Genomic DNA, 25,513 nt, shown 5'->3' on the forward strand with positions numbered 1-25,513 from the left:
TTTCAAAGATCACAGAAAAATGTGTTGCAAAACAACTTTCCCAACACATTATGGACAATAATCTCCTCGACACGTTCCAGTCGGGCTTTATTAAAAACTGTAAAACAACACCACAGAGGTCTGGCTTTATACCCAGTCAGGCTGAGCCGAATACCAAGAAAGCAAAACAAGAGCCAAAACTGGACTTGATTAGATATATTCAAACCGTAACCTTTATGAATCAAACATACCGGTCTGTTTTTTACTTACATCAAGAGTTGAATTTGTATTATCGCCTTATACTGTGAGATGCGACCGGAGCTCCGAACTTAGAACGTTGTTGACTTACTGCATAACGACATGGACGATAAAAGTAATGCTTTCGCATAGCCCGATTATGATGGCCTCACGCATATAAACAGTGGAATACTGGAAATTGGTGATTACCTACCACTTCTTTGTTGGTCAGTGGTGCCAGACCACATTGATAAGAAAGTGTTGGTCCTGAGGAGAACCCCACAATTAGGGGTTTGAAACCCGTCGACCCGACTAGACCCTTTGTCAATTAAAAATGACCATGGGGTTGATTCTTCTTTAGATAAGGATTTGCCTCCAAAGTATATTTATTACAAAACAAGCTTGTAAATAGACAGAGATAATACCATTTATATGGTTATAGGATTGTATTGTTTTGACAAAGGTCCATAGTACTTTGTCTCTCTTTTTTTGTATAGTGGTATGCCTGAAGTATGAATGTTGTTGGTAGGATGTGAAAAATGTTTTTGTAAATACATGTAATTGTGTTTGTTTTGCCATGTATAGTTTTGTAAATGTTTTGTACATGCATAAATATTTCTTGTTATGACTAAAAAAGACAGAAAATCAAAATGCTCTTCTAGTGAAAAAAAAAATTCAACTAGTAATGTAAGTAAAAAACAGACCGGTATGTTTGATTCATAAAGGTTACGGTTTGAATATATCTAATCAAGTCCAGGCTCTTATTAAAAACTAGCACTGAAACAACCCTACTGCAAGTGATCGATGATGCGCTGCATATTCTCGATTCGGGGGAATCGTGCCTTCTGATTCTTCTTGACCTCTCTGCAGCTTTTGACACTGTTAATCACAACACCCTCCTTAACATTCTTCAACAGAGAATGGGCGTGGAAGGCACAGTACTCAAATGGTTTGCCTCTTTCCTCTCGGACAGATCCCAAATGATCAAGATTGCGAATAGTCTCTCGTCTTCACTGGTGGTTGGTCAAGGCGTCCCTCAAGGTATTATCCTTGCTCCCACTCTGTTCAATCTTTATCTGAAACCATTAGGAAACCTTCTAAGCAAATCTGGAATCCTCTACCATCTCTATGCGGATGACACCCAAATCTACCTCAAGGTGTCTTCCCCTCATGATCTCTCACTACTCAGCTCAACTCTCAAAGCTATTCACAACTGGATGTTAGTTCACCAACTCATTCTCAATCCCTCCAAAACGGAATTCCTCCTCTTATCTAGCTCTCTCTCTCCCTCCACCTCCTGTTCAATCTTGGATGGATCAATCAAATCTACTCAACAGTAAACCCATCATTGTGGACTGCGTTAAATACTTAAGTGTCATACTTGACAAAAGACTCAACCTAATCCCACACATTAATTCCATGGCCAAGAGCGCACGTTATCAGCTGCACCTTTTATGGGGGATTCGTCGGTTCTTTCCGGAGAATGACCTAAAAACCTTGGTCCAATCGCTAGTTCTCTCTAGACTGGATTATTGTAATTCTCTTCTGACTGGCCTTCCCAAATCTCACCTCTCCCCCCTCAAATCCATCCTCCATTCAGCAGCTCGCTTCATTTCAGGGTCAAAACGAAGTGACCACATCACTCCTATCCTGTCTGCTCTCCGATGGCTTCCCATCGAGGCTAGAGCTATCTACAAAACAGCGTGCATCACCCTCAAAGCTTTGCACTCTTCCTCCCCTCGCTATCTGGCAAATAAACTGAAATTGTCTGGAGGCTCAAGACCTTCTCGGAATGCGGAAAAGTTCCTTCTTGAACCCCCCTCCTTCAAAATGAAAGAATTGTTGGCACAATCGTTCTCAGGTAATGCGGTGAGAATCTGGAAGTCGCTTCCTCCGTCGCTCCGTGCCATCACCTCCATCCAGATCTTCAAAGCGGACATCAAATCTCTTTTATTCCAAAGACACTTTCATAACTAATTCCCTCCTTCTCAGACCCCGCCAGGAAGTTTTTTAGTTATTGTATATTTGTCACATATTTTTTTGTTTGTACATCCTGTCCTTGCTGCGGTTGATATTGTGTTCCTTTTGCCTGCGTTGCTTTGATTTTATGACCTGCTACTTTTCGCGAGGAAATTCTTTCGTCATTGTAAAATTTGTCATATTTATTCTAATTTTTGCTTGTACAGTCTGTTCATGCTGTGCTTGAGATTATGTGCCTTTGCCTGCGTCGCTTCGATTCTATGGCATGCTATTTTTGTTTTTTTCCATTACTGCAACAGTTCTCTCATGTAACGCAACTGGTTCTATTGTACAGTGCTCTGACACCTTCGGGTAAAGTCAGCGCTTTATAAAAATGCATTAAATGAAAAATAAAATATCCCTATGCATTCCTATGGGACGGTAGGACACACGGACACACACACACACACACGGACACACACACACACACACACGGACACACACACACACACGGACACACGGACACACACACACACACACACACACTTTAAACTGCACTAATATTCAGATAGATGTGTCCATGTGATGTGCCATGTGCGGTCACTTAAAGCGCTGTGGAGCCATAGATGGAGTGGGCTAACCCATTATGCTGTAGTGGGAAGAAGGAAAATGGAAATGAAAATTAAACAGACCAAGCGTCCAAAACCCCTCTATGTATGTATATGCATATTGGAAAAAGAGGCATTAGTGGAGACGCCTGCACAAATAATGGGTCTACATTTGTACTTCACTGAGAACCAAACACCCCATTGTAGCGCTCGACTCTCAGAGGGTAGCGTTGCAGAGCAGTCTAAGGCTTACTCAGGGAGGTGGTTTGGGATAGTAATCACTATTTACAGGTATGCAGAAATAACACTCAATAATTGATTCTTTATTAAAAGGAAGGAGTACATTTATTACACACTACTCAATACCATGCATCAATTTACAAATATACATAAGCTGAAGGAAATACTTCCTGACATTGTGAAAATTCCCACCTCTCCCTCAGAAGGGGGGGGGGGAGAGACTGTCTCGTACCACTACTCACAGGTATAAACATCATCTTGCCCCCAAATGCCATGGGTTGACCATAGCCTGGAGTGAGGGCCCTTTCCACTGGAACCACCTAAGTGGCTGCCCACCCCATTATTTCAACATGTATTTGCAATAGGAACACCTGCCAAAGTGACATAACCCTGACTGAGAACACCTAATACTGATCATACGGTATACACACTTAAATCACAGTGGCTGCCAGTCTGGTTGTTTAACTAATGCAGTAGCAAAAATACAGGTCTAAGCATACCTTGGAATAAGGGGTACTTATCATATCTGGTAACATGTACAATGCAAGTCAATCACAGACCCAAAAAGGCATCACATTTATAATCACATGGCTATGCAATTACAACCCAGCACCCTGGCAAGAATGCTGGTCTCATATTTCCAATTCACCTTTAACATCACATAATGCATGTGACCTCCAGTCACCCAAAAGAACTACTATTCCGTAAAGGCACCTCCTGTGCATTTACACCCCTCCACTATGACATTTCAAATTCAGCCTCTCGCACCTCAGTGTAGTCCTAACCATCAGCTCCCAGCTGAAGAACAAACGTTCTAGCAGTAGATAGGCTTGAAAACATCCAGAAACCCTTGAGGGGTTATCGCCTATAAGTCACCAGAGACTTAAGACTGGGGACTACTTCCCCCATTCTGTTCTGGGGGGTGGGGGAAGGAGTCTGCGCTGCTCCTGCAGCTCCCCCTGAACCTTTGAAATCAAATGGTGGTGACCCCATCATCCTGGGGTCACCACACACTGAAAACGTGCAGGTTTCCACAAAGGCATGACCATACCTAGCAGGGCTTTATGAGGGGGCTCCCTCTGGAGCATGCATACGCATGCAGCAGCTCTCCTGCCCGTTTGACTGGCGGCCTCAAGCTGCATTCCGCTCTTGCTCGGGGGTCCTGTCCCACCCGTGCACCAGAGTGCAGGTAAGTTGGAGAGCAGCTCGAGGAGCCCACCCCGGCTACTCTCGCCGGCTCCCTGCCTGACTAGCACCCTTGCGTGCTGCTGCAGGAGACGGCCCTTTATTCTGGTGTGCAACAGCACTCCCCCCCTCCTTTCTCCCAGTACCTTGGAGCCCAGGGATGGGGTCCTGGGCCCCCACCCAGCTTCACGGGAGTGCAACAGATTTCCTCTTCCGCGGGCTGGGGTCCTGGGCTCCTGAGACATCTTTGCGGGGAGCGCGACGGTACTCCTTGACTTTCTCTTCGTCGGGCCCAGGATTGGGGTCCTGGGCCCATTTAGACCGCATGTATACATTCAGAAACTACAGAGATCACTTCATTCTGAAATAGTTCTAAAAATGTTTACAGTCTCTATTTTCAACTATGCTCCTTACTCTGGCTGCAGCGCAGCAGCCTTATCTCACAAGGTGGACACCGGTGGAACCCATAATCAGTCCATTTTATAATGAGTTTACCATGGGTGAGTCCCAGCTTATGATGCTCTCCCCAGTGAAAGTTCAAAAATCAGGTGTTCAAAAAGCAAGAAATCCACACGAGTCAGCTGGTCAGAACCACCTTCTAACAACGCACTTTTATTTATTTATTTTTTAACACAAGAACCAGATTGATGACTTAACCAGACACACCCTAACAAAACATATCATACTGAAAATCCTATCCTGACCCTCAGGGTTTTGTAAACTGGGAGATTAACCACATCACTGTCTACAGGCTTTAACACAGTATAAGAACAGTCCACAATCAAATGCTTTTTGGCTTTACTGTGCTTTGCTTTCTAAATATGCCTAATGACTTTGTAATAGTTTTTGATAATAAACGGATCAGAACTAGGACATCCAGCATAACTTTCTTCAATGAACCAATTAGGCCAATTGTATTTATGATTGGCTTGTGACCATAAGCTTTCTTACATGATAAACATAAGGCATAGCAGTCATAAAAATCCAAATTCGTACAGCACAGAAATAAAAACGGCAAATCATTAAACAACCCGTCCTAAGATGGCCTACCATGAATTATTTCAGTGCAAATCATCCACATCTATGGTTTGTCAGATGGGGTAACCAACACTAAAAGCCTAACTATGTAACATAATAATGGTCTATAGGCTTTAACACATTAATAGCAACCCACCCTTAAATGCCTAATTTACAATAAAGAGGTCGAGCAAAAATCCTTGGTCATAGATTTTCATAAGCAACACACCAGGCCTAAGGCCTTGATCACTGGCTTGTCACCACAACTGCTACACTGCATCGGCAGCGTCCATATCAGCGAGCTATAGTTGCTTGTAGCAGTCCGTTGACTGCAGGCATATTGCGTGGCGTGCACGGCATTGTCTACGGAGTCATAGATTGCAGCAGAATCTTGGTCTTCGGCCTGGTGGAGGAGTAGAGACCCTGCGTTTGCGCAGGTGCACGCCTACATAGTGGGCCACTAGTACACTGAGTGGTGTGATCTTTTTATAGAGCAGCCAGTGCGATTGGCGCTCATTCTGGGAACCTTCGCTGAAGATAACAGTGTGATTGATCTCTCCTAAGGATTGCACAGATCACTGCTGTGGTTCCCTCATTTCAAAATCGGAAACTGCCACAATTTCTGGCTATTATTTTTATTTTAGGCCTGTAACTGTCAACGCCTTCTTTCACTAGTTCGCTCTTATTCTAACTTTCTATGAAGAAACGAGAAGTGACACGCTGTGATACTTCCCGACAAGCATGGCATCCACCATTGTCAATGTTATTGTTACATTCTAAACTCTCATGGAGGCATTACTTCCTGTATGTCACTTCCTGCTGCCTCTTTTGTGTACTTCCTATTTCATTTTATAAGTAGCTGTAACTCGGAGTAAAATGCATTGCCAGTGCTCCGGTTACTTTTGCTCAGGGGACTCTTCGTCCCCAGTTACGCATTTTTGTCCCTACTTTTCTCTTAAAGATTTCCCCAGCTCCTGGATAGTGCATCTGCTCCCATTTTTCGGGAATTTTTCTGCATCGGGATCTGTCTCGCTCCCATTCTGCTGAAGGATTGGAAAGTGCCTAGCTCCTCTACAACAGTCAGTTCTATCTTTCTCTCATTTGCCTGGAGCTTTGTTATGCCATTTGGGCTTTTTGCTCCATAAGTTATTGCTCAAGAAGATTAGGGCTGCTTCCATAATATATTCAGACGTGTAAAGCAACGCAGTGGCTACAGAAGATTTCACTCTTACTTCTGGCAACTTTCACAAGCGAAAAGGGTACAAATCAGGTGTCCTTCCGATTGACAGATTGCGACACCGTTTCCTAAGGTCTAGTACTACAGTGGATTCCTCAGAAGTATCCATGCAAAAAAACACCTGCCTATAGGCTTCAGAAAATGCTTTTCACAATAAGTGTGTCACGTCTACAGTCTTTATCTTAACTTTTCTTAACAAGCAGGTCAGTCCTATAATCTTGACAACTCGCTCAGTCCTGTAGTACAGAGCATAGGTTTCCCAAAAGGCAAAAAGTGGATTATATTCACTTAAGTGCAAAAAGCCTCTCAGTAATGTTTGTTAGGCTCTCTTTCTGTTTATTAATGTCAAGCCAGACCCACAAGAGAACCTTTTTAGCCTTTTTTTTTTAATTAAAAGGATCTTTTTTAGTGTTTTGGAAAGCAAAATACAGATTAATGTTAGTACATGTAAAGAAAATCGGAAATGTGAAGCAGAGTAAGATCAGAAGCTCCCAACTTCCTGGTATTGTGTAGCTGTAGCCATTACTACAGGATGTCCTTGAGGCACAGACGTTAGTTGGGTTTTCTGGACCTATTCCAGAAAAGTAGAGCAAACAGAAGTTACTATTGTTTAAACGTGTCAATATATTGTTGAAATACTACATTGTTGCAAGTAATTATTACATATGCACAACTATGTTTTTGGCCTACTAATGTTAGAATAACTATTTCTTTATAGAGTGGAAATTATTTTATATTGAAGAAGCTGGGAGAGCCATCACGATGATCCAATATTTAGGAAACCTGTGTGGCTGGAGATATAGAGGAATTGGTTGGTAGAACACCAGCTTTCAGCACGTGACAACCAGTTCAAGCAAAAGGGAAACGCCTCTCATAGCTCCTACGTGCTGCTTCATCAAAGGTGGTAACTGACAACCGCAGAAAACACCAGTTACATGGCCATCCTCTGAGACTAAACATCATCTGTGCCAAAATGCCACAGAAAGGCAAATATTTCTGTCAAAACAGATCTTTCCACCTCCTTAGTAGGCCAGGCAAAGTAGTAACTGGAATGCATTTTTTGTTCATGATTGCTGGAGTAACTTATTATGTCCCTGCTACTATGACTGTGAATAAGGAGTGAAATCATCAGTTCTGGTGAGACACATATTCGGACGTCCACAGTGTCTGTTTCCATTTTCTGTACAAACTACTATCAGTGTTTTATTTTATCGGAGGTATCTTGTCCATTCAATAAACCAAAATAATCATTTAATTTCAGACCAATAAGAGAATAACACCATTGTCACCGGGGTTGTAAACTTTTTATCGTGCCCTGCTTACTCCTGGCAATGTGTGGTTGTTGTAGAGATGGCCAACTCAATTACCCTTGCTGATCAACTTTGTCAATGTGTCCTTGAGACATGCGTAAGTACCTAGGTCTAAAGAAGATCTACATCCCCCTCACTGGTAAAGGCGGCAGTACTAGACTTGTTACTGTATATTAATCATCTCTTAGCCCCCAACATACCATTTACATTAAAAATCATAGAAAGCATAGAGTGTACTCTTTTCTTGCTGAGTTAACTTAAAGACTCATTTTTGGAAGAAGAACGGAAATAGCCAGAGTTGCTGTACAAAGTAATAGCCTGACCGTGTTAGTCCACTTGATCCACCAATCTCTCTGGCCCTGGCCAATCTTTCTTAATTGATCAACTGGCAGTAGAGGTGGGGCTGCAAACAAATGGTTGTTTAGCTTCTCGCCTTGCCAATGATAAGATCCGTGCATCCGAATCCTGGTTTCATGTGTTGTTCCACAACTGTCTTACCTCTCACATGGAGTTAAACATTTACATACAACCGCTGTACATTGACTCAAAGACTTGTAGCTCTATACTAATTCAGATAATGTGCAGGTGAACTAGATTGTCTTTTTTTTTTTTAAACATACGTTCTTGAAAACCTTATCCGCATAAAAGGACGACCGTTTAGATACATAAGGTATTTTGTTTTTTGTTGTTTCCGACTTATACAGAATACATATTTGGCCATGGTAGAACTTCGGGTTACAGATGTAGTTCGTCTGACGTCCGCATTTGCGGTCCGTGATGTATGTTCATATAAGCATAAAATAATGCTACATTGAAATCAGTAATACCAAGCATGTTTATGTTAGAACTAACTTTAACTTTCTAACTAGTCCCTACCCACCTCCCACTCCCTCCCTCCCTCCCTCCTGGTCTGCAGTTTTCGATTCATATGGTCGCCTGATAGGGTTATTAACATGGTGCTGTTGGTCCTACTCTGTCTGTAATCTGTGGTATGTAGACTGGGGTCTGTGTGGTTCTAGCCATGTATTTATGAGGAGTGACAGTAGATTATGGCGTGGGAATGTTTTGTGCGGGGATTAGATCTAGCTGTTTTAAGTCTAACATAATGTCCCATTCCATAGAGATAGGCTAACTTGATTGTCTTTAATATGCATGTGAACCTTAATGTCTGCATAGTCAAAAGGTCAAGGTTCCATCTGAACTTCACTATATCCAAGACAATATATGTAAATACAGTGGTTGGTTAATCTTTGTGTTTTATTATTGAAAAACTCTATATTCTTCATTATTTTTTACAGTATCACATTGCCATGAATGCTCAAACAATAGGACAAACAAGGATCAACTACTACATTCTGCTTTATCATGAGATCTCACTTGGGTTGTTGCAGCAACTGTAGACAATTCGGAATCATGCTTCACAAACTGTCACCAGTACCCCAATAACCATAAGGAATGCACAAGACACCAGGTCTCAGGCAGCAGCTTGGGGCCCAAGGTGTGCATCAACCTGAGGCTTCACTCGTTAACACCCTATTTTTTTTCTCGCAACATATTTTATTTATATTTGTAGACATGGTTGACCCGTTGGTCCCGTTATACTGAAGTATTATCAGTAGAATACATTTACATGGGATGGGTTTTGAAGTGGATTCGTCAATAATGAAACAAAATCTAAGAGTACAACCAACCGCGTGCCATAGCCCCATTGCACAACCTTGCAGGTTCCCAGTCACATCTCATTAACTGACTTCTATATATAAAGTATAACCTAAATTAGATAGCTATACCTCAATTAGGACGTATCCCGTGTATCTAGTCGAAGGGGGGCAGTAGAATACCAAAGTAATCCGCTCAGTGCTGCCATATTTTGGCATGCTTTTGTGGGCACCTGACAGCAATATACACCGGGCGTTCCAGGCCCATACAGAAGTCAATGCTTTGCTTCCATACCGCTACCAGTGGAGGAGTGTTCGCCCTCCATAGTGGAGCTGTCTTTCTTCGCTATAGTGAAACCCAGAAACAAAAGATGGTATTTGTATTTATTGCCCCCCGATTTCATAAGCTACATGTAGGAGGGTGACTTTGGGGGATGTAGGGAGCTTCCAACCTTGGAGAGGCATGCAAGTCTGACCAGTTTGCTGCATGACCAGACTGTGTAGGAAGGTGCCTTCCGCTGTATTGCAAAGTAGACATGTAGGTGAGGGCACCAAGCCGGACAACCATAGTTTGTATCGTGTGAAATATGCCCTATGTAGGTATTTAAATTGGAATAGTCTTGGGTGGGATGAGATGGCTGCACTGCAAGGAGACTCTGGGGCCTCGTTCCAATCATCGTAATCCTCTAGAGGCCAAGTTCAACATGGTATGTCTCTCGAAGGCGTATCAATGGGTTGTGGCTACTTGTGATGAGGGTTTGATACATTTTGTAATCTTATGGTTAACACACCATTTTAACCGCATGCGCGCTAGCGGTTTTCGCGCTGCGTTTTAAAAAAAGCCGCGTTACGTGACGAGCTCAGCTCGTCATCAGCGTGCGAGCGTCGTCGCTCATGTCGAGCTGAGCTCGTCATGAGCGCGCAAGTGGTTAATCATGTTAATAGCTCCAATTATTTAAAAGAATAACCTTAGAATCCGATGGCCAAACAGACGGTTGCAACCAGTGGAAGAGTCCCAGCATGCCAAGGTTCAGGAGTATCTTGGCAGGTGGTAAACAGGTTTTGCACTAGGTTAACAAACAACGGATTAGCCTGCTCTTCTCATTCAGGAAAATTAGTAACTTATTGAGTTCAGAAAGTAGGCTGGGCCATCCTTATTGGATTTTCAGGTTATCCATTTACTGCCGAATATGCAGATTGCCTCATGCATCAAAAATGCTATCTAAAAGCAATTGATCCGGGTAAGGACTCGAGCAGTATGCAGTTAAATGGAGTCCACATTATATCCATCCCAAGTTCCACACAATTTCCTACAAGGTTGAGATAGGGAAGGCACAACTATTAACACGCCACAGATTTAAGACTTCTAATGTTTTAAACAGGAAGGAATTATATGCCAATTTCAAACAGTCAGTTAGTGGAGGTGAAAAGGAAGGCAACACAGACCCTTGTTTCGAAGATATATTTGAACAAAAAGTGAAAAGAAGTGGTGAAAGTAACTTAGGGAGCAGCAGTTAGTACAATTCAAACACTCACAAACTAAGGCGATTCGTAATTTTACTAAGCAAATGCGGTCTTGCGTAAATCCAGATGATTGGGATAAGGGTTTAATGCATTGTTTCTGTTTATCCTAAGCTTACTCAGACGCTCTATGTTTTCTCATGTGAGAGTTGGTTAGAGCACAAAATGTCTTGCAGGAAGCGTGAAACAGCATTAAAACCTCAAACTCTCCACTAGCAACGTTCACACTATAAGGTTCACATGGACACTGTCCTTTGGTAATATGTGTAAGATACAGAATTCTTCTGAAAGTTAGTTAAGGAAAATAAAAAAATTTCCCCTAACCTAATAAACTTAAGCATTTCTAAAGGACTAATAGATGTGTAACATTTCTTCTTATCTGCACGGTTGTATGATAGAAGCACCATGGTTAAACCAGGCATGCCTCTACCACGCAGACCAAACCACGATGGCGTCTTAACCACGCATACCTTTACATTGCAATTCCATGGTATAGGCATGAATGGTAAAGGGGTATGTGTGGCTAAGTTCGCCACTACCCCTATCCCCCCCTACCAACACTACCACTGCCACCTCGCCCGCGCGGTTCCTAAAAGCGTGCCCCTTTACTAACAGTACAGAGCTGACTCTACCCATTCCCCTCTCGCTGTCCTAAGGCCTAAAACGCTGCCCTTTACTTACACTACCCCTCCACCCCCACGCTGTCCCTTATACTAACTCAACCCCTTCCACTGCCCTGAAACCTACCCCGACCCCCACCTGCTTCCGTCTTCGCTGTCTTCCGCCAATGCAGCAGCTTGAATGTGCACTGCCTTAACCACGCATATGCGTAGTTGAGGCATATGCGTGGTTAAGGCAAGTGTGGAACACCCGTGGTTAAGATGGCGGTGTTCCGACTGTTACCCTATCTGCACTGGTCTATGGCTTTTACCTGAACCACGGAAACACTAAAATTGCTTAGTAATGAACTACAATGATTTGTGTTTTCCCATATTTACTCTCCTAAGTCTCCTTCATGTGTAATGCACCATTAAAACGTGGAAGTGAGCAACATAAAAAAAGGATAAAGCTGTATTGTATAGATTTGCTTTGTGCTGCTTAGGCGCCACAAACTAAACTCTGTGGGTTATGACTTTGAAAATATCAGCTAAAAGGTTTTAAAGATAATTGCCTGAACTGAGTCATAAAAATGTTAAACTCTATACAGTTCTCAAAAAGTAAAGAAATGACAGATTCACTGCTCACCTGTGAAAAGCCACTGGCCCAGTTGTTCCCTGCACCTCCTCCATGCTCGGACAAGTAGATATTTTCAGGGTTGTACAAGTTGGCATATGGAGAATTCAAAATGGAATGGATCACTCTGGGTTCGAGATCCAGGAGAACAGCTCGAGGGATGTAATGTTCATCATCTGCCTGCAACACAGACTTTCATAGTCAGGACACTGGAGGTGCACCAAAGAGGATTTCTCAGATAGAGTATTTACCTAACCATATCAAAAATCAAATTTGAAACAATAACACTATTCAAAAGTTATCAATTTTGGGAACAAAACCATCAAAGTACATTGGAAAATAAACAAAGATAATAATGACTATACACAGTTAGCAGAGGACCTTTGCAAATATTTAAATTGAGTATTATGCTTCTTTTTTTACATGAATGTGTGCCAAGGATAATCTTTTTGGCAGCAGCTGGATTTTACAGCGATTTTCCAAACTTGTGTTGAATGCAGCAGGGACTCTTAGGAACAACACTCCAGAATTCCATGCTTTCTGCATATCTCCTGGTGTTCAAGATTTGTTTTCCCCAAAAAAGGTTACTCTGGTGAAGTGAAACTAGGATATTCAATGCAACTGGCGGGACAGACGTCAAGAGACTGAATGGAAGCAGGGAAGGAACTCTTCTCAATTGGGTTCAAGACAATTAGAAAGCCAATCACTATATGGGCAAGAGGGGAAAGCGGATTCAAGGTGGAGATAATGTAAGGTCTCTACCTAAAGAGGCGGGAATAATGCATTACGAAAACAATAAATAAAAGAGGGTTCTATTGTCAAGGATTGAGATAATTGATTGCACCATTTACATTTAGAGATTTATTCTTTGAATGCAAAACAATTTTCAGCAGAGTGCAGACATTTGCAGAAACATATTTTCCTGTTTCACAACTGAATTCTACTTATTCCATGTAAGTCTTTTACATTTTGTTTTAGCTTTTTATAGCTTTGTTTTGTCATTTTTAGGTTTCGCCTATGACTGCACATGCGGAGTCTCTTGCGGGACTTTTTGTTTTCTAACAGTGAGCTTATAGCCCACTCATTGTTTACTGTTGGTTGGGTTCAGTGTTACTCTCATTTGCTTGCTCCTTATTGGTCATCTGACATAGGCTCCTCCCTCTTCGTGTATTTGTACCTCCCTTGGAGCAATTGACACATTTATTTTAACTTTTCACTGTCTATTTTTAGCCACTATTTCTTGTGTTTAAGTACTCTACAAGAGTGCATATTTTTCCAGCGGTCTTCATGTACTTCTCCCCCTCTGTGGTCATCCCTCCTACAGATCCTCTTCTGTCGTTCTGCAGGTCTACAGCACCTCTGTTGTGCGCGTGCTTGCTCCTAGCCCCTTTTTCTACTCTCCGTAGTCCATCTGCTTGCTCAAGCCCCTCCCACTCTGCCTCTGTTGTACGTGTCAGCCCCCCCACACCCCCCTCCTTCGTTTGTTCCCAACGATCAGTTGTGCCTCCCACCCCGCAAAAAAATAAATAAATAGCTGGGCTGTGCCAGGGACGCATCATAGCACTCCCCCCACACTCTGCCTTTTCATTGTCCTTGTTGCCCCCAAATACCCTCCCTTCATGTTGTCTCCTAAAGCCATTATTTAAAAAAAGTACTAGGACGTAGCCAGCGCTGGCCGCATCATAGCATTCATTTTTTGTTTCAACCATGCTGCACAGCAATTTTGTGACTAAAAAACATTGACAACCGCAATATCTCTTGTAGGGGTGATGCTTGTTTAATAAGGATTCTATTAAAGCAGACTCAGACATTGCATCAGAGCACTGTTAACCCCTTCCACGCTCATGACGAGCTGGGCTCGTCATGAGGTAGCCTCCTGCTACGCTGATGACGAGCCCAGCTCGTCATGGAACATGTGTTTTTGTTGTTTCCAGCACACAGCGGGAAAATGCATAGCATCGATGTGGTTAAAAGGTTTAAAAAAATAATATTTATAAAAAGGACATTTTTAGCAGAATTTCAATAACTAAACAAGTATATCAAAGCCTCCATGCAGCTATAAGATGAAAAAATAATGTATTTTCTGAAGAGTCAACTGGTGCTGAACAGGAAGCTGGACAAGGATATAAGCCGTAGCAAAGGAGCAAAATCAGTTTGTGTTTTATATAGTGCTTAATGCTACAGTTAATAGTGGTTTCACTCCAGGTTAGAGTTTTATATAGCGATACAAAAGGGGATGATGGACGGAGCGTTTGAGCAAATAAAACACTCACCCCCAGTCAACTGATCTGGGTTTAATCCATCACCATTCTTTAGCTCACCCAGCCACCCCAGTTCAGACATGGCTATATGCAAATCAGTCTGACTCTGTGCCTCATGGGAACAGTCCAGCCCGAACTGCCAAGCCATGTCTTCCCTGGACCAGAAACAAGCATCCTGGGACCGGTTTCGGATTCATAATCCTCATCAGCCAGGCTATCTTGAATCCAGTGGCCAAGTGAGCAAGGGACTCACGTCTGAGCATACCCTGCCACACTAAGGGCGAACAAAGCGATACAAAAGGGGATGATGGACGGAGCGTTTGAGCAAATCAAACACTCACCCCCAGTCAACTGATCTGGGTTTAATCCATCACCATTCTTTAGCTCACCCAGCCACCCCAGTTCAGACATGGCTATATGCAAATCAGTCTGACCCTGTGCCTCATGGGAACAGTCCAGCCCGAACTGCCAAGCCATGTCTTCCCTGGACCGGAAACAAGCATCCTGGGACCGGTTTCGGATTCATAATCCTCATCAGCCAGGCTATCTTGAATCCAGTGGCCAAGTGAGCAAGGGACTGGGGTGAATGTATGACATTGTTCTGCATTCTGTCCATCACCTGTTTTTGCTTTAGAGTTTTATATAGAGCAGCTTGAAATACTGCACGCACTGCAGCAACTTTTGGTTGCTGCTTAACAGGCAGTTCAGTTCATACAGGTGATAATGAAAGCAGAATTTTCAGATAGTGTCTTAATTTAAAAGATGGGCACACTATCTCTGCGACCTGTTATCTGCTGCAGTGTCTGAAAGCATGTAGTAGTGTTTTGCAAGACCCAAGAATCTGTTTCCTTTGGTAGTTGGATAAACTTTAAAGATGCTAGCTAGCAATAGCAACTCACATCATAGCTTATTGTTTGCAATGGACAATAATGTTGCTATAAATATCACTGAAAAATACAAAGGTTACAGGGACGTTATAGTTAGGAAATTAATAAAAAACCTTAGAAATCCACTGAACAAACTCAACAGTATCAGAGACGTTATAGTTGGGCTCAAGACTCACTTGTACAGAACCAGAGAAATTCACCCGTTATAGTTAGTGAGCTAACTAGAACTCGCGCCCCCGCAATGCACTGCTTATGACCTCCCATATTACATTACTCATGACATGGTCTTTTTAGGGCTCGCAAGAGAAGCGAAAAGCCCTTTAAAATGGACCTGGAAATTCCACACAGCTCGTGCGTGTTATTTTCTAGGTCCATTTTGATTGGGCATTGCGCGCGTGCTGTTTTTTAACAGAACACGCATTAGGCCATAGGCAGTCGCGTAGCTCCGCCTATGGCCTATTGGTGTCTGTTTTACGCGCACCAAAGCCCATATGTCTTCAATTATCGCGGCCAGACACGGCCGCGAAAATTGAAGACATATGCTCGCAGTGGGGCGCACGCGCACCACTTCCATTTTTTTGGGGGGGGATCCTTTTCACGGCTAAGCAACTAAACGCTGACATCTTGTTTTAGTCCTCTTTCCCATAGGCGCTCCACTCGCGGGCATTTTTTTTTTTTACAATAGCGGGGAACATACTCGCTGTTTTTGTAGTCTCACACCTTACACATAGTCACTGTGGAACGGATCAGTAACTGAATGCGCATAAGAACACACATTGCATGTACATGGAAGCGCCAGGATGCATTAAACCTTCAAAGAGAGACCTGGGGGTTCAGAAGCAAGAGGACTCCTTGTATTACTGTATATACGGGCAAGCCCACACCTGGGATACTTGGAACCACACAGACGGGAACACGCAGAATAAGCGCTGAGCATTTCTAGGAACTAGCTGCACACACAGTGAAGCCCGGCACACCCGAGAGCACGAACATCAGGGCAGAGAAGCACAAGCATGAGAACATGGAAAGTGCACACTTTAAGCGCACAACACACACTTGCACTTCGCGTGTGCTCGCCCTACCCGCTTATTCGCAGTTTCACCCTGTGCCCACCGATATGCCCCTACGTTTTATGGATGTCTCCGAAAGTGAACATCTATCAGTCCGTGGGCGTCCCACCGCGCCCGTGAACTCGGGAGCCTGCCGTAAATCTAGCCCCCATTACCACCCAAGACCCACAGCTCTCCACTGGACTTGGCCCTTGCCCCGCTCCTTGGACCCTGGAACCGTCCCGTGTCCTTTGGACTCCATCATATCGACTTTCGAGCTCCCTCCTGTGGGCTAGTCCTGCGCCTGTGGACTCTGCCAGCTCCCGTGGACTTGTAGCTTCCTCGTGACTCTTTGCCCCTACCGTGGCCTCCAGCCCCCCCGAACCGTGGGACATCGGCGGAACCCCCCCCCCAACCCCCACAGGCGGCACGAGAGAGACCCACAACGCAAACAAAGGACGCGCACCTCTGAGTGGACAATAAATGGAAAACACTTCACAGCCGGCTGTTGTGTGGATGTCTAATCTCGCTCGCGACCGAAACAAACGCGAAGGCGGCGCAGGTCAGGACTTGAATATTATTCACAATAACAATAGACTTTCTGAACGCTGCACGAGCCATTCCAGAGGAACGGCGAATTCATCAAATCTCCCACATCTTTACAAGCTACCATATGAATATCAGAAAGATGCCATCAAACAAACAGTGCACGTATAGGTAACACTTGCAATCACAATGAATTCATCAGCGTCCTCAACACACCAAATGAAACCATTAATTAATGTAAAACAATCTTAATTAATGAGAAAAAAACACTCTGTGTCACATACCTAACGCTTCGGGACATCAGAGATTTGAAGCGCTACATCAATGGTACAAGATAACACAATGTGGGCGCACCCTGCTGTGTGCTGAAATGCAAGGCTTTGACAGAGCTCTGGCCACGTGCTTCTGGTGCCCGGGCTTGTGTCACGCTAGCCACGCTTGATGTCACACAAGAGAACAATGAAGACGCTGGGCGCATATCTGCGGTGGACACTGTGTGCACAGAGGGACAGAGGGGCAGGACGGTGGGCGGTACTGCTCTACAGATATAACAATGGCAGCACACGGGGCAGTGCCGGGGCAATGGCAATTCAAGGAGTAGTCACGGGCAGAGGTTGGCAGTGGACTAGCAAAAGAAAATATGACCAGAGAGAGGTCATGGGCCACGACAGGGCAGCAGAGCGGTGACAGGGCAGGAAAACGGCAGCTGGGCAGTAGTAGGGGTGGTGACAGGACAGAATAGAAGTGAAGAGGCAGCAGGAGAAAAGTGACAGGGCAAGTAGCAGGGGCGAGACAGGAGAACGGTGACAAAGCAGGTAGCAAGGGCAGGACAGGAGAGCAGTGACTGAGCTGGTAGCAGGGACAGGGCACGAGTGCAGTGCAGGCCAGGGGGTCAGCGGTAAGACTGTGAGAGTGTAAGGGCAGTGACAGAACAAGAAACCAGTGGCAGGGCAGGAGAGCATTGATAGCACTGCAGGCTGTGACAGGGCAGGGTGCAGTGACTGGACAAGAGAGACGTCATAGGGCAGTATAGTGCAGAAGAGCGGCGGGGCAGTCGCTGGACTGAGAGACCATTGACAAGGCAGCAGAACGGGGATAGCGGAGCAGGCAGTGACAGGGCAGGAGGCTGAACAAACATTGGGCGGTGGGTGATTAAAGGCGCAGGAAAATGCATGCGTGAAAGGGATTTGGAAAAACTTTAGGGGGCAGATTTATGAAGGACTTGCGCCGCCGGTGCGTCACTTTTTCCCATGTTAAAAGTGACGCACCGACGGCGCAAGTCCTTCATAAATCTGCCCCTAGGGATTTAATTAGTCAGTAGTCTACGACACAACACGCAGTGTAGATTCCCTTCCTACCCCCTCCATGTTAAACCTCAGGGACAGGGTGGACGTCACGTGTACAGCGAGCATCCTTAACTGAACACTTTTACTCCTGTAAAATGTTCAACGCACCACTCACGACCACCCAGGCTCCCGAGTAGGCGTGATGCTGCCACCGTGCAACATTTTTTTGCGAATGCTCACATTAATACCTGGCAGGAAACAAACACAGCACATGTCCCAGCTTCCAACAGAGCTGCGCTGAAGTGCCCGGTGAAGGCGCTAGAAGTAGCACAGCGACGGCTACGAGGTAGGACCGTGGCGGGACAGGCTAGTCTGTCTGTCCGACAGACTCTCAGCCCGAAGCCGGCTCCGTCTCCCCTCCGGGTCGCCTGGAATGCAGTCTGCGGCCGGCGTCTCTGTGCAGACAGATGCAGCACCCTCCTCAGAGGTAGGGCGCAACATATACACCATGCGAGGGGGCGGCGAAAAAAACAAGCATTTTTTTTTTTGCATATTTATACAGCGCGAACTCGACCCAAAGGTGTTGGAGCGCTTTACATGTGTAACTAGCATCTGTTTGTAGGAGGGGATGCGTAGGTCTCAGTACTTGTGTGCTGCGCTGTAGCCATATTTGAGGAGAGCAGGAGGCGTTTTCAGGAATTAAAACAGGTTGCGCAACTAAGTAGCTGTTTCGCATATACTCGAAGGAAATAACAGTGATTCATAGGGTAAAGTGTCTGACAGCACTTACTAGAGGGAGTCGGGACAACGCAGTACCCTAGTCCTGAAGTTTTGAGGTGCTAGTTGACGGTGTGTTGCTACTAATGCTGTTCGGCCAGTGTTAGGGTGACCAGATTCTCAAAATAAACAAGCATTTGCAATGCAATAGGTCTCGTATTTGCGAGACTTTAAGCTATTGGCATTGTAAATGACAATGCCTATTATTTATCCTTTTTGATAATTAACACAAATAAAAGGCATTATTATTTACAATGCCAATAGCTCAAACTCTTGTTAATGCGACACCTCTTGCCTGACCTATTGTCCTGGGCTGCTTGGAAAGTGAAAGAGCGCCTGACGCGCTGAAAGTTGCAGAAAAGTATGTCAAGACTGCAGTAGGAGAAAGGCATTAAAGAAAATAGTGCTTAACAACACGCAACGGGAAGACTATCGCCGATTGGGGCGTCCTCCAGGATGTAAACAGGAGATACCACATCACCAACAGATATAGATCAGCACTTCGCCGAGCACACGAAACGCAAACACACTTTAAAAAGCTGCCACCAACAACAACATTACAGTTTGAGCCGGATTTGTTTATATTTATCTGTGTGCATGTCCAAAACGCTGCATTTCTGGCGCGACTACCAAGCCCTAGGGGCAATTATTCCCTATTCCGCTTACAATAAAATCTCCCATTCAGTGGGGGGAGGGGGGGAAGGAGAGAGAAAGAGAGAAAGAGAGAAAGAGAGAAAGAGAGAAAGAGAGAAAGAGAGAAAGAGAGAAAGAGAGAGTGTGTGTGTGTGTGTGTGTGTGTGTGTGTGTGTGTGTGTGTGTGTGTGTGTGTGTGTGTGTGTGTGTGTGTGTGTGTGTGTGTGTGTGTGTGTGTGTGTGTGTGTGTGTGTGTGTGTGTGTGTGTGTGTCTCTCTCTCTCTCTCTCTCTCTCTCTCTCTCTCTCTCTCTCTCTCTCTCTCTCTCTCTCTCTCTCTCTCTCTCTCTCTCTCTATCCTTGTGGGGACTTGGGTGTGATAACACACTCACGCTGTGGGGACTTGATTGCACTGTGGGGACCTGAACCCAGGTCCCCACAAGGCAATGTCTTCTAAATAATATAAAATGACTCCAGGAACATCTGTGTCAATTTTTACAAATTTTAAAAAAATTGCCTTGTGGGGACCTGTGTTTCATCAAGTGTGTTTATATTTTTGCTCGCTCTGCCCCCGTAGACAGGAGGTGGTACTGCAGTCTTAAACACACTTTGCATTTAAACACACTTTGCTTATCAGAAACACACTAGTAGCTGAAAAAGCAGTCTTTTCTAAGGAAAAGATGCACAACCCAGTGTTTATCCAAATATTTTTCATACAAATTAACCCTTTCTCTATTTATTAAAATACAATTTTAATTGCATAAAGTATTAAATTTAAACTTTTTGTTATCGCTATTATAAATATGACTCAAAGCAACTTGGAACAGTTTCAAATCCCAGATTACTTTTTTATTGATGTTTGATTCGTAATTGCAATAAAAGAATGATGGTGCACTACACTGCAATACAATATAAATTGGTTTAATAATTTTTGGCAAATAACTTAAAGGGATTAATACTTATTGTTACATTTTAAGGCTTGTGCCAGAAATTCTAAGTCTCTATGTTGCTTTGCCTTTGTTTAAATATTAATATGAATTATGGAATTTGCTGGCACATGCATCAAGGTAGGCTTTTGCGATTCCTTAATTGCGATTCTTAAGCGCAAAAGCCTATGTATGTAGGAATAGCTAAAAAAAATAGTGATTCCTAAACATTCCTTAATTGCGACTCGCAAATTGCAATTCGCAATTAAGGAATGGCTTCCCATTCATTCCTATGCGCCTACATGCCCATAGGAATGAATGGGAATTGCATACGCAATTTGCGAGTACCCAATAGGTACCCGCAAATTGTGCATGCAATTTCAAGGGTGCCAAAAGGACACCCTGTTGCACCCCTGACATTTGTAATGTGCACCCATGTTGCGCACACACATGCCCCAAGGGCATGCGTGTGTAGCATGTAACTTTGAAAAATGCACTTTAGTGCATTTTTCAAAGTTTTTGCAAATTACTAACCAGTTCTTTTTTCGGTAATTTGCGACCCTCTAATAGCCAAATCACTATTTTAAATTGATTCTAGCATTGCATTGCATTTAAGGAATCACAATTTGCGATTCCTTTAATGCAATCGCAATATGCGATTTCTGCATTTGAGATGATGCATCCTAAATGCAAAAATACTGGCAGCAGAGGGGCAGATTCTAAGAATCTTGATGCATGGGGCCCATGCTCTTTTAGATGATGGCTAGATGGGGAACACCGTTTACAACATTGTATTTACCATGAAGCCTTTACCAAACATGCCTTTACCAAGCAAGTACTTTTGTGTGACTTTACCGTGCCAGCCTTTGCCAAGCATGATATATATGTATAGAAGCAAAGGATGGGAAGGGTAAGTTTAGGGTTTATGCGTAAGGATGGTAATAGTAAATTTAGGGTTATCGGGTGGATAGTTGTAAATGGTGGTAAGGGTAATTTAAGTGCAGTGTTTAAGGGTAGGAATTAGTGAAGGGTGGTTAGGGCAATTTTAGGATTTTAGAGGTATATATATTGTGAGCAAGGCAGGTGTGCCGAAACGCGTCAAGTGGAAGATTAAATAAACGGCTGGATGGTGGCTGGATGGTGAAGCTTATGCCTGTGTCGGAGTCCGATTTTTTTCTTAAATCGGGATTGGTTGCTGTATATATATATATAGATATATATCCAACATAAGCAGATCCCACATTTGGAGTGAGCCACACGGAAACCAAAATTCAGCTCCAGTTTACTTTATTGACAGCATGCTAGCAAATCCTTCAGGTAGGTAAAAACAATAAGCCATCTTGCAAGCCAGACGCGTTTCAGGAGTAAGTCCCTCATCAGTGGCTTCTTTGGAAGGGCAGGGGGAAGCGAGTTATGGCGTTTCAGACTCCTTTGTACCTACTCCCGCCCCAATGGGCGTGGCCAAACCGGCATTATTGGAGACGGAGTCCGCGCCAATCCAACCTCAGTGGGTGCATATCCAAGCTCAAATGTCCTCACAGTAAAGGCAACCGTCCTGACAGTCTTTGCCCCGCTTTGTTGCCGCCACACACGCTGTGAGCTGACACCATTCTGCAAAGGTGTCGGCTCTGTTCCATTCCGCTCTGTGCGGTGCTGAGTGTTGCCGCTGCGGACCCGCTTGTCGAAGCAGTGGGCTCTCTCCATGACCCAGGGAGGCCGTTACACATCCAACATAAGCAGATCCCACATTTGGAGTGAGCCACAAGGAAAACAAAATTCAGCTCCAGTTTACTTTATTGGCAGCATGCTAGCAAATCCTTCAGGTAGGTAAAAACAATAAGCCATCTTGCAAGCCAGACGCGTTTCAGGAGTAAGTCCCTCATCAGTGGCTTCTTTGGAAGGGCAGGGGGAAGCGAGTTATGGCGTTTCAGGCTCCTTTGTACCTACTCCCGCCCCAATGGGCGTGGCCAAACCGGCATTATGGGAGACGGAGTCCACGCCAATCCAACCTCAGTGGGTGCAGTCCCCAAGCTCAAATGTCCTCACAGTAAAGGCAACCGTCCTGACAGTCTTTGCCCTGCTTTGTTGCCGCCACACACGCTGTGAGCTGACACCATTCTGCAATTATATATATATATATCATTGTTTTCTTTGTCCAACGCACAAAACAATGTCCAGGCCGCTGCAGCAATAAAGTGTGTTTATTCAATTACGCTTCACTCGACGCGTTTCGAAGGACTGGCCTTCTTGGCCTGGACATTGTTTTGTGCGTTGGACAAAGAAAACAATTTGTTGGATATTTCGGGACTCGCAACCCCGTCCGGGCCCGCCGCTGTCAGTGGTAGGGGTTCGTTGCGACCTTGGGAGACTGAATATTTTATGTTCACTATGTATGTTGCACGTAATGAAGTATTTTGTTTAAATGCCGGTCTGTTTACTGATCAAATTACCCGTGAGCAAGGCGTTCTACGCCGAAACGTGTAGGGTTGTTAATTTGGCTTATGCTTAAATAAATCATTTTGGAAGCAAAGTAACAGCTACGGTGTCATATTCACAAGGAGTGCACACGTGCTGTTTTTCGTAGCATGGTGAGACGTGATATATATAGATATATATATATTCCATAGGAAAATAGTTTTTTGACTTGCCTGTATCTTTGGCATCTGTGGTAATGGTAATTTTATGGTTATGGGGTGGGCAGTTGTAAACGGTGGTAAAGGTAATTTCAGCGTTTAACGGTAGGTATTGATAAAGGGTGGCAACTTTAGGGTTTAGAGGGGGTGAGGGTAATTTTATATAATTTGTATATTTCCTGCTTCTGTTCCCCGGTTACGATGCCTGATATCATGACGAATGCCGAAGGGCTTGCCTGACAGCACACTTCTGGCTGCAGGCCAACAATTGACAACGTATTGCCTTCAATATATAGGAGGCACATGGTCGGGTGTGATCGATAGTTCTTTGCACCCATAAATGCCATCGAACAAAACTGACATATTAATCTTGGGAGGAAGTGCTTATAAGACGAAACTCTTTGTCTGCGACTATGAACTTGCAGTCTGGCAATTGATCTAATCATATAGTAGATTCCACTGTGGATTGCTACCAGTTGGAAATTTGAGGTTGACTCTTTGCTGTCTATGGCTCCTTGCAATTGGATATACCAAACAACAAGAGAGTGTTAAAACGAGTGACAAATGCAATAAACAAATTCCAAATCAGGACGCTATTAAATCCCAGAAAGGCAATTATATATAGTAGGAAAAATAAAAGAAAAAATAGAGTGCACGTGCTCAAAAGTCTAGCTAGAAGAACCCTCAGGCTCCGATAGAACATTGGTAGCCGGTTGTCTTCATTGGGTCCTTTTTATTAGCTAGAGAAAGTGATGGTGAGTTAAAAAGAGTATGGACCACTCCTCAAAATTACTTTAATAAGAGGGTGGCTCTAACTCCCTTAAAAACAGTGAGTGAAAAATATAATAATAAAATCTTCAGGACCTAGAAATACACTATTCAACCAATTCGGGCGGCGGATGTGGTCGCTTGTAGGTGTTGAAGCGGGGAGCCGTTTGGAGACAAATACCAAACGTGAAGATTTCCCTCTGCCGCTATGCCCATGGGGCACTACACCTCGTAAAACTATATTTTGATTGTTTCCCCTACAACAAGGAGGTTAATGATCTCGAGAAGAATTTTCCTAAAAGGAGCCTCGACAACTGCAGGTCGTATGGTTCCACATGTCCACTGCTCAGGTCCGAGCGCTTTAGCGTGCTCTGGTAACTGAGTGGTTGAATAGTGTATTTCTAGGTCCTGAAGAATGCTGAGCTGAACTACCGCTCTTAAAGCAGAAACATGTTGACCGTATTCTTTTATTATTTCTTTTCTTTCACTTGTTGAAGTGGACTGAAGGGTTCATTGTATAAACCTTCTTTTAGTCCAGAAAAATTAATTATATTTTTCACTCACTGTTTTTAAGGGAGTTAGAGCCACCCTCTTATTAAAGTAATTTTGAGGAGTGGTCCATACTCTTTTTAACTCACCATCACTTTCTCTAGCTAATAAAAAGGACCCAATGAAGACAACCGGCTACCAATGTTCTATCGGAGCCTGAGGGTTCTTCTAGCTAGACTTTTGAGCACGTGCACTCTATTTTTTCTTTTATTTTTCCTACTATATATAATTGCCTTTCTGGGATTTAATAGCGTCCTGATTTGGAATTTGTTTATTGCATTTGTCACTCGTTTTAACACTCTCTTGTTGTTTGGTATATGGATTTATGAGGGGCATGAGAGTGTTTCCCTTCTGGCCCTTACTCTCTTGTTGATGAAGCTCTCCTTGCAATTGGATCCACACATTTGCCAACCTAGTTACCCCGATATGATTTGGGGAACAACTGAAGAAGTCTGCTTCAAGGACGAAACGTGTTGGCTGTGTCACTTTCAACAAGTGATGCTTATGACCTTGCTTTTATAATCCCTTTTTTGATATTTGAATAAAGGAAACTTTGGAAGAACACTGCTGTTTGGGAATATATTGTATATTTGTTTTTCCTTGTATATTGAGAAGTGGCGCACCTGTGCTTCTGTTTAAAATTGTTGAGTTCCATTAGGAATAACATTGTGACAGTGAGTGTGATACAGTGTGCACACATAAACTCATGAATATATACAAGGTCAGAATAGTGGAGGGATAGCAATTCAGGTGCTGCCGATTGTAGGGATCCACTGTCGGGTGCTTTTTGTCATAGGTCACCAGTAGGTAGTTATAGTTATTACCTAGATTCCATAGGAAAATAGTTTTTGGACTTGCCTATATCTTTGGCACTGGTTGACGGAACTTCACGAAGGTTTCCAAATTGAATAGAGGATTATACCAGATACTGCATGTTTGAGGTGAAAAGGGGATATGGAAGAGATTCTCTCTCCCGGGTGAATACGGATTCTTCACGCTTTATGAAATAAAATTCA

At 43.8% G+C, this 25,513-nt stretch overlaps 1 protein-coding gene across 1 annotated transcript in view; it reads right to left on the minus strand.

The window, feature by feature from the left end:
- Positions 1–25,513, minus strand: part of TUBG1 (tubulin gamma 1) — a 204,204-nt gene that overhangs the window by 63,648 nt on the left and 115,043 nt on the right. Inside the window, exon 3 of the mRNA XM_078645369.1 lies at positions 12,197–12,364. Within this exon, the coding sequence (XP_078501495.1) occupies positions 12,197–12,364 (168 nt within the window). The remainder of the gene's footprint in view (positions 1–12,196; positions 12,365–25,513) is intronic.

This window comes from Lissotriton helveticus, chromosome 5_1 (genome assembly GCF_964261635.1).
Source record: "Lissotriton helveticus chromosome 5_1, aLisHel1.1, whole genome shotgun sequence".
Taxonomy (NCBI): Eukaryota; Metazoa; Chordata; class Amphibia; order Caudata; family Salamandridae; genus Lissotriton; species Lissotriton helveticus.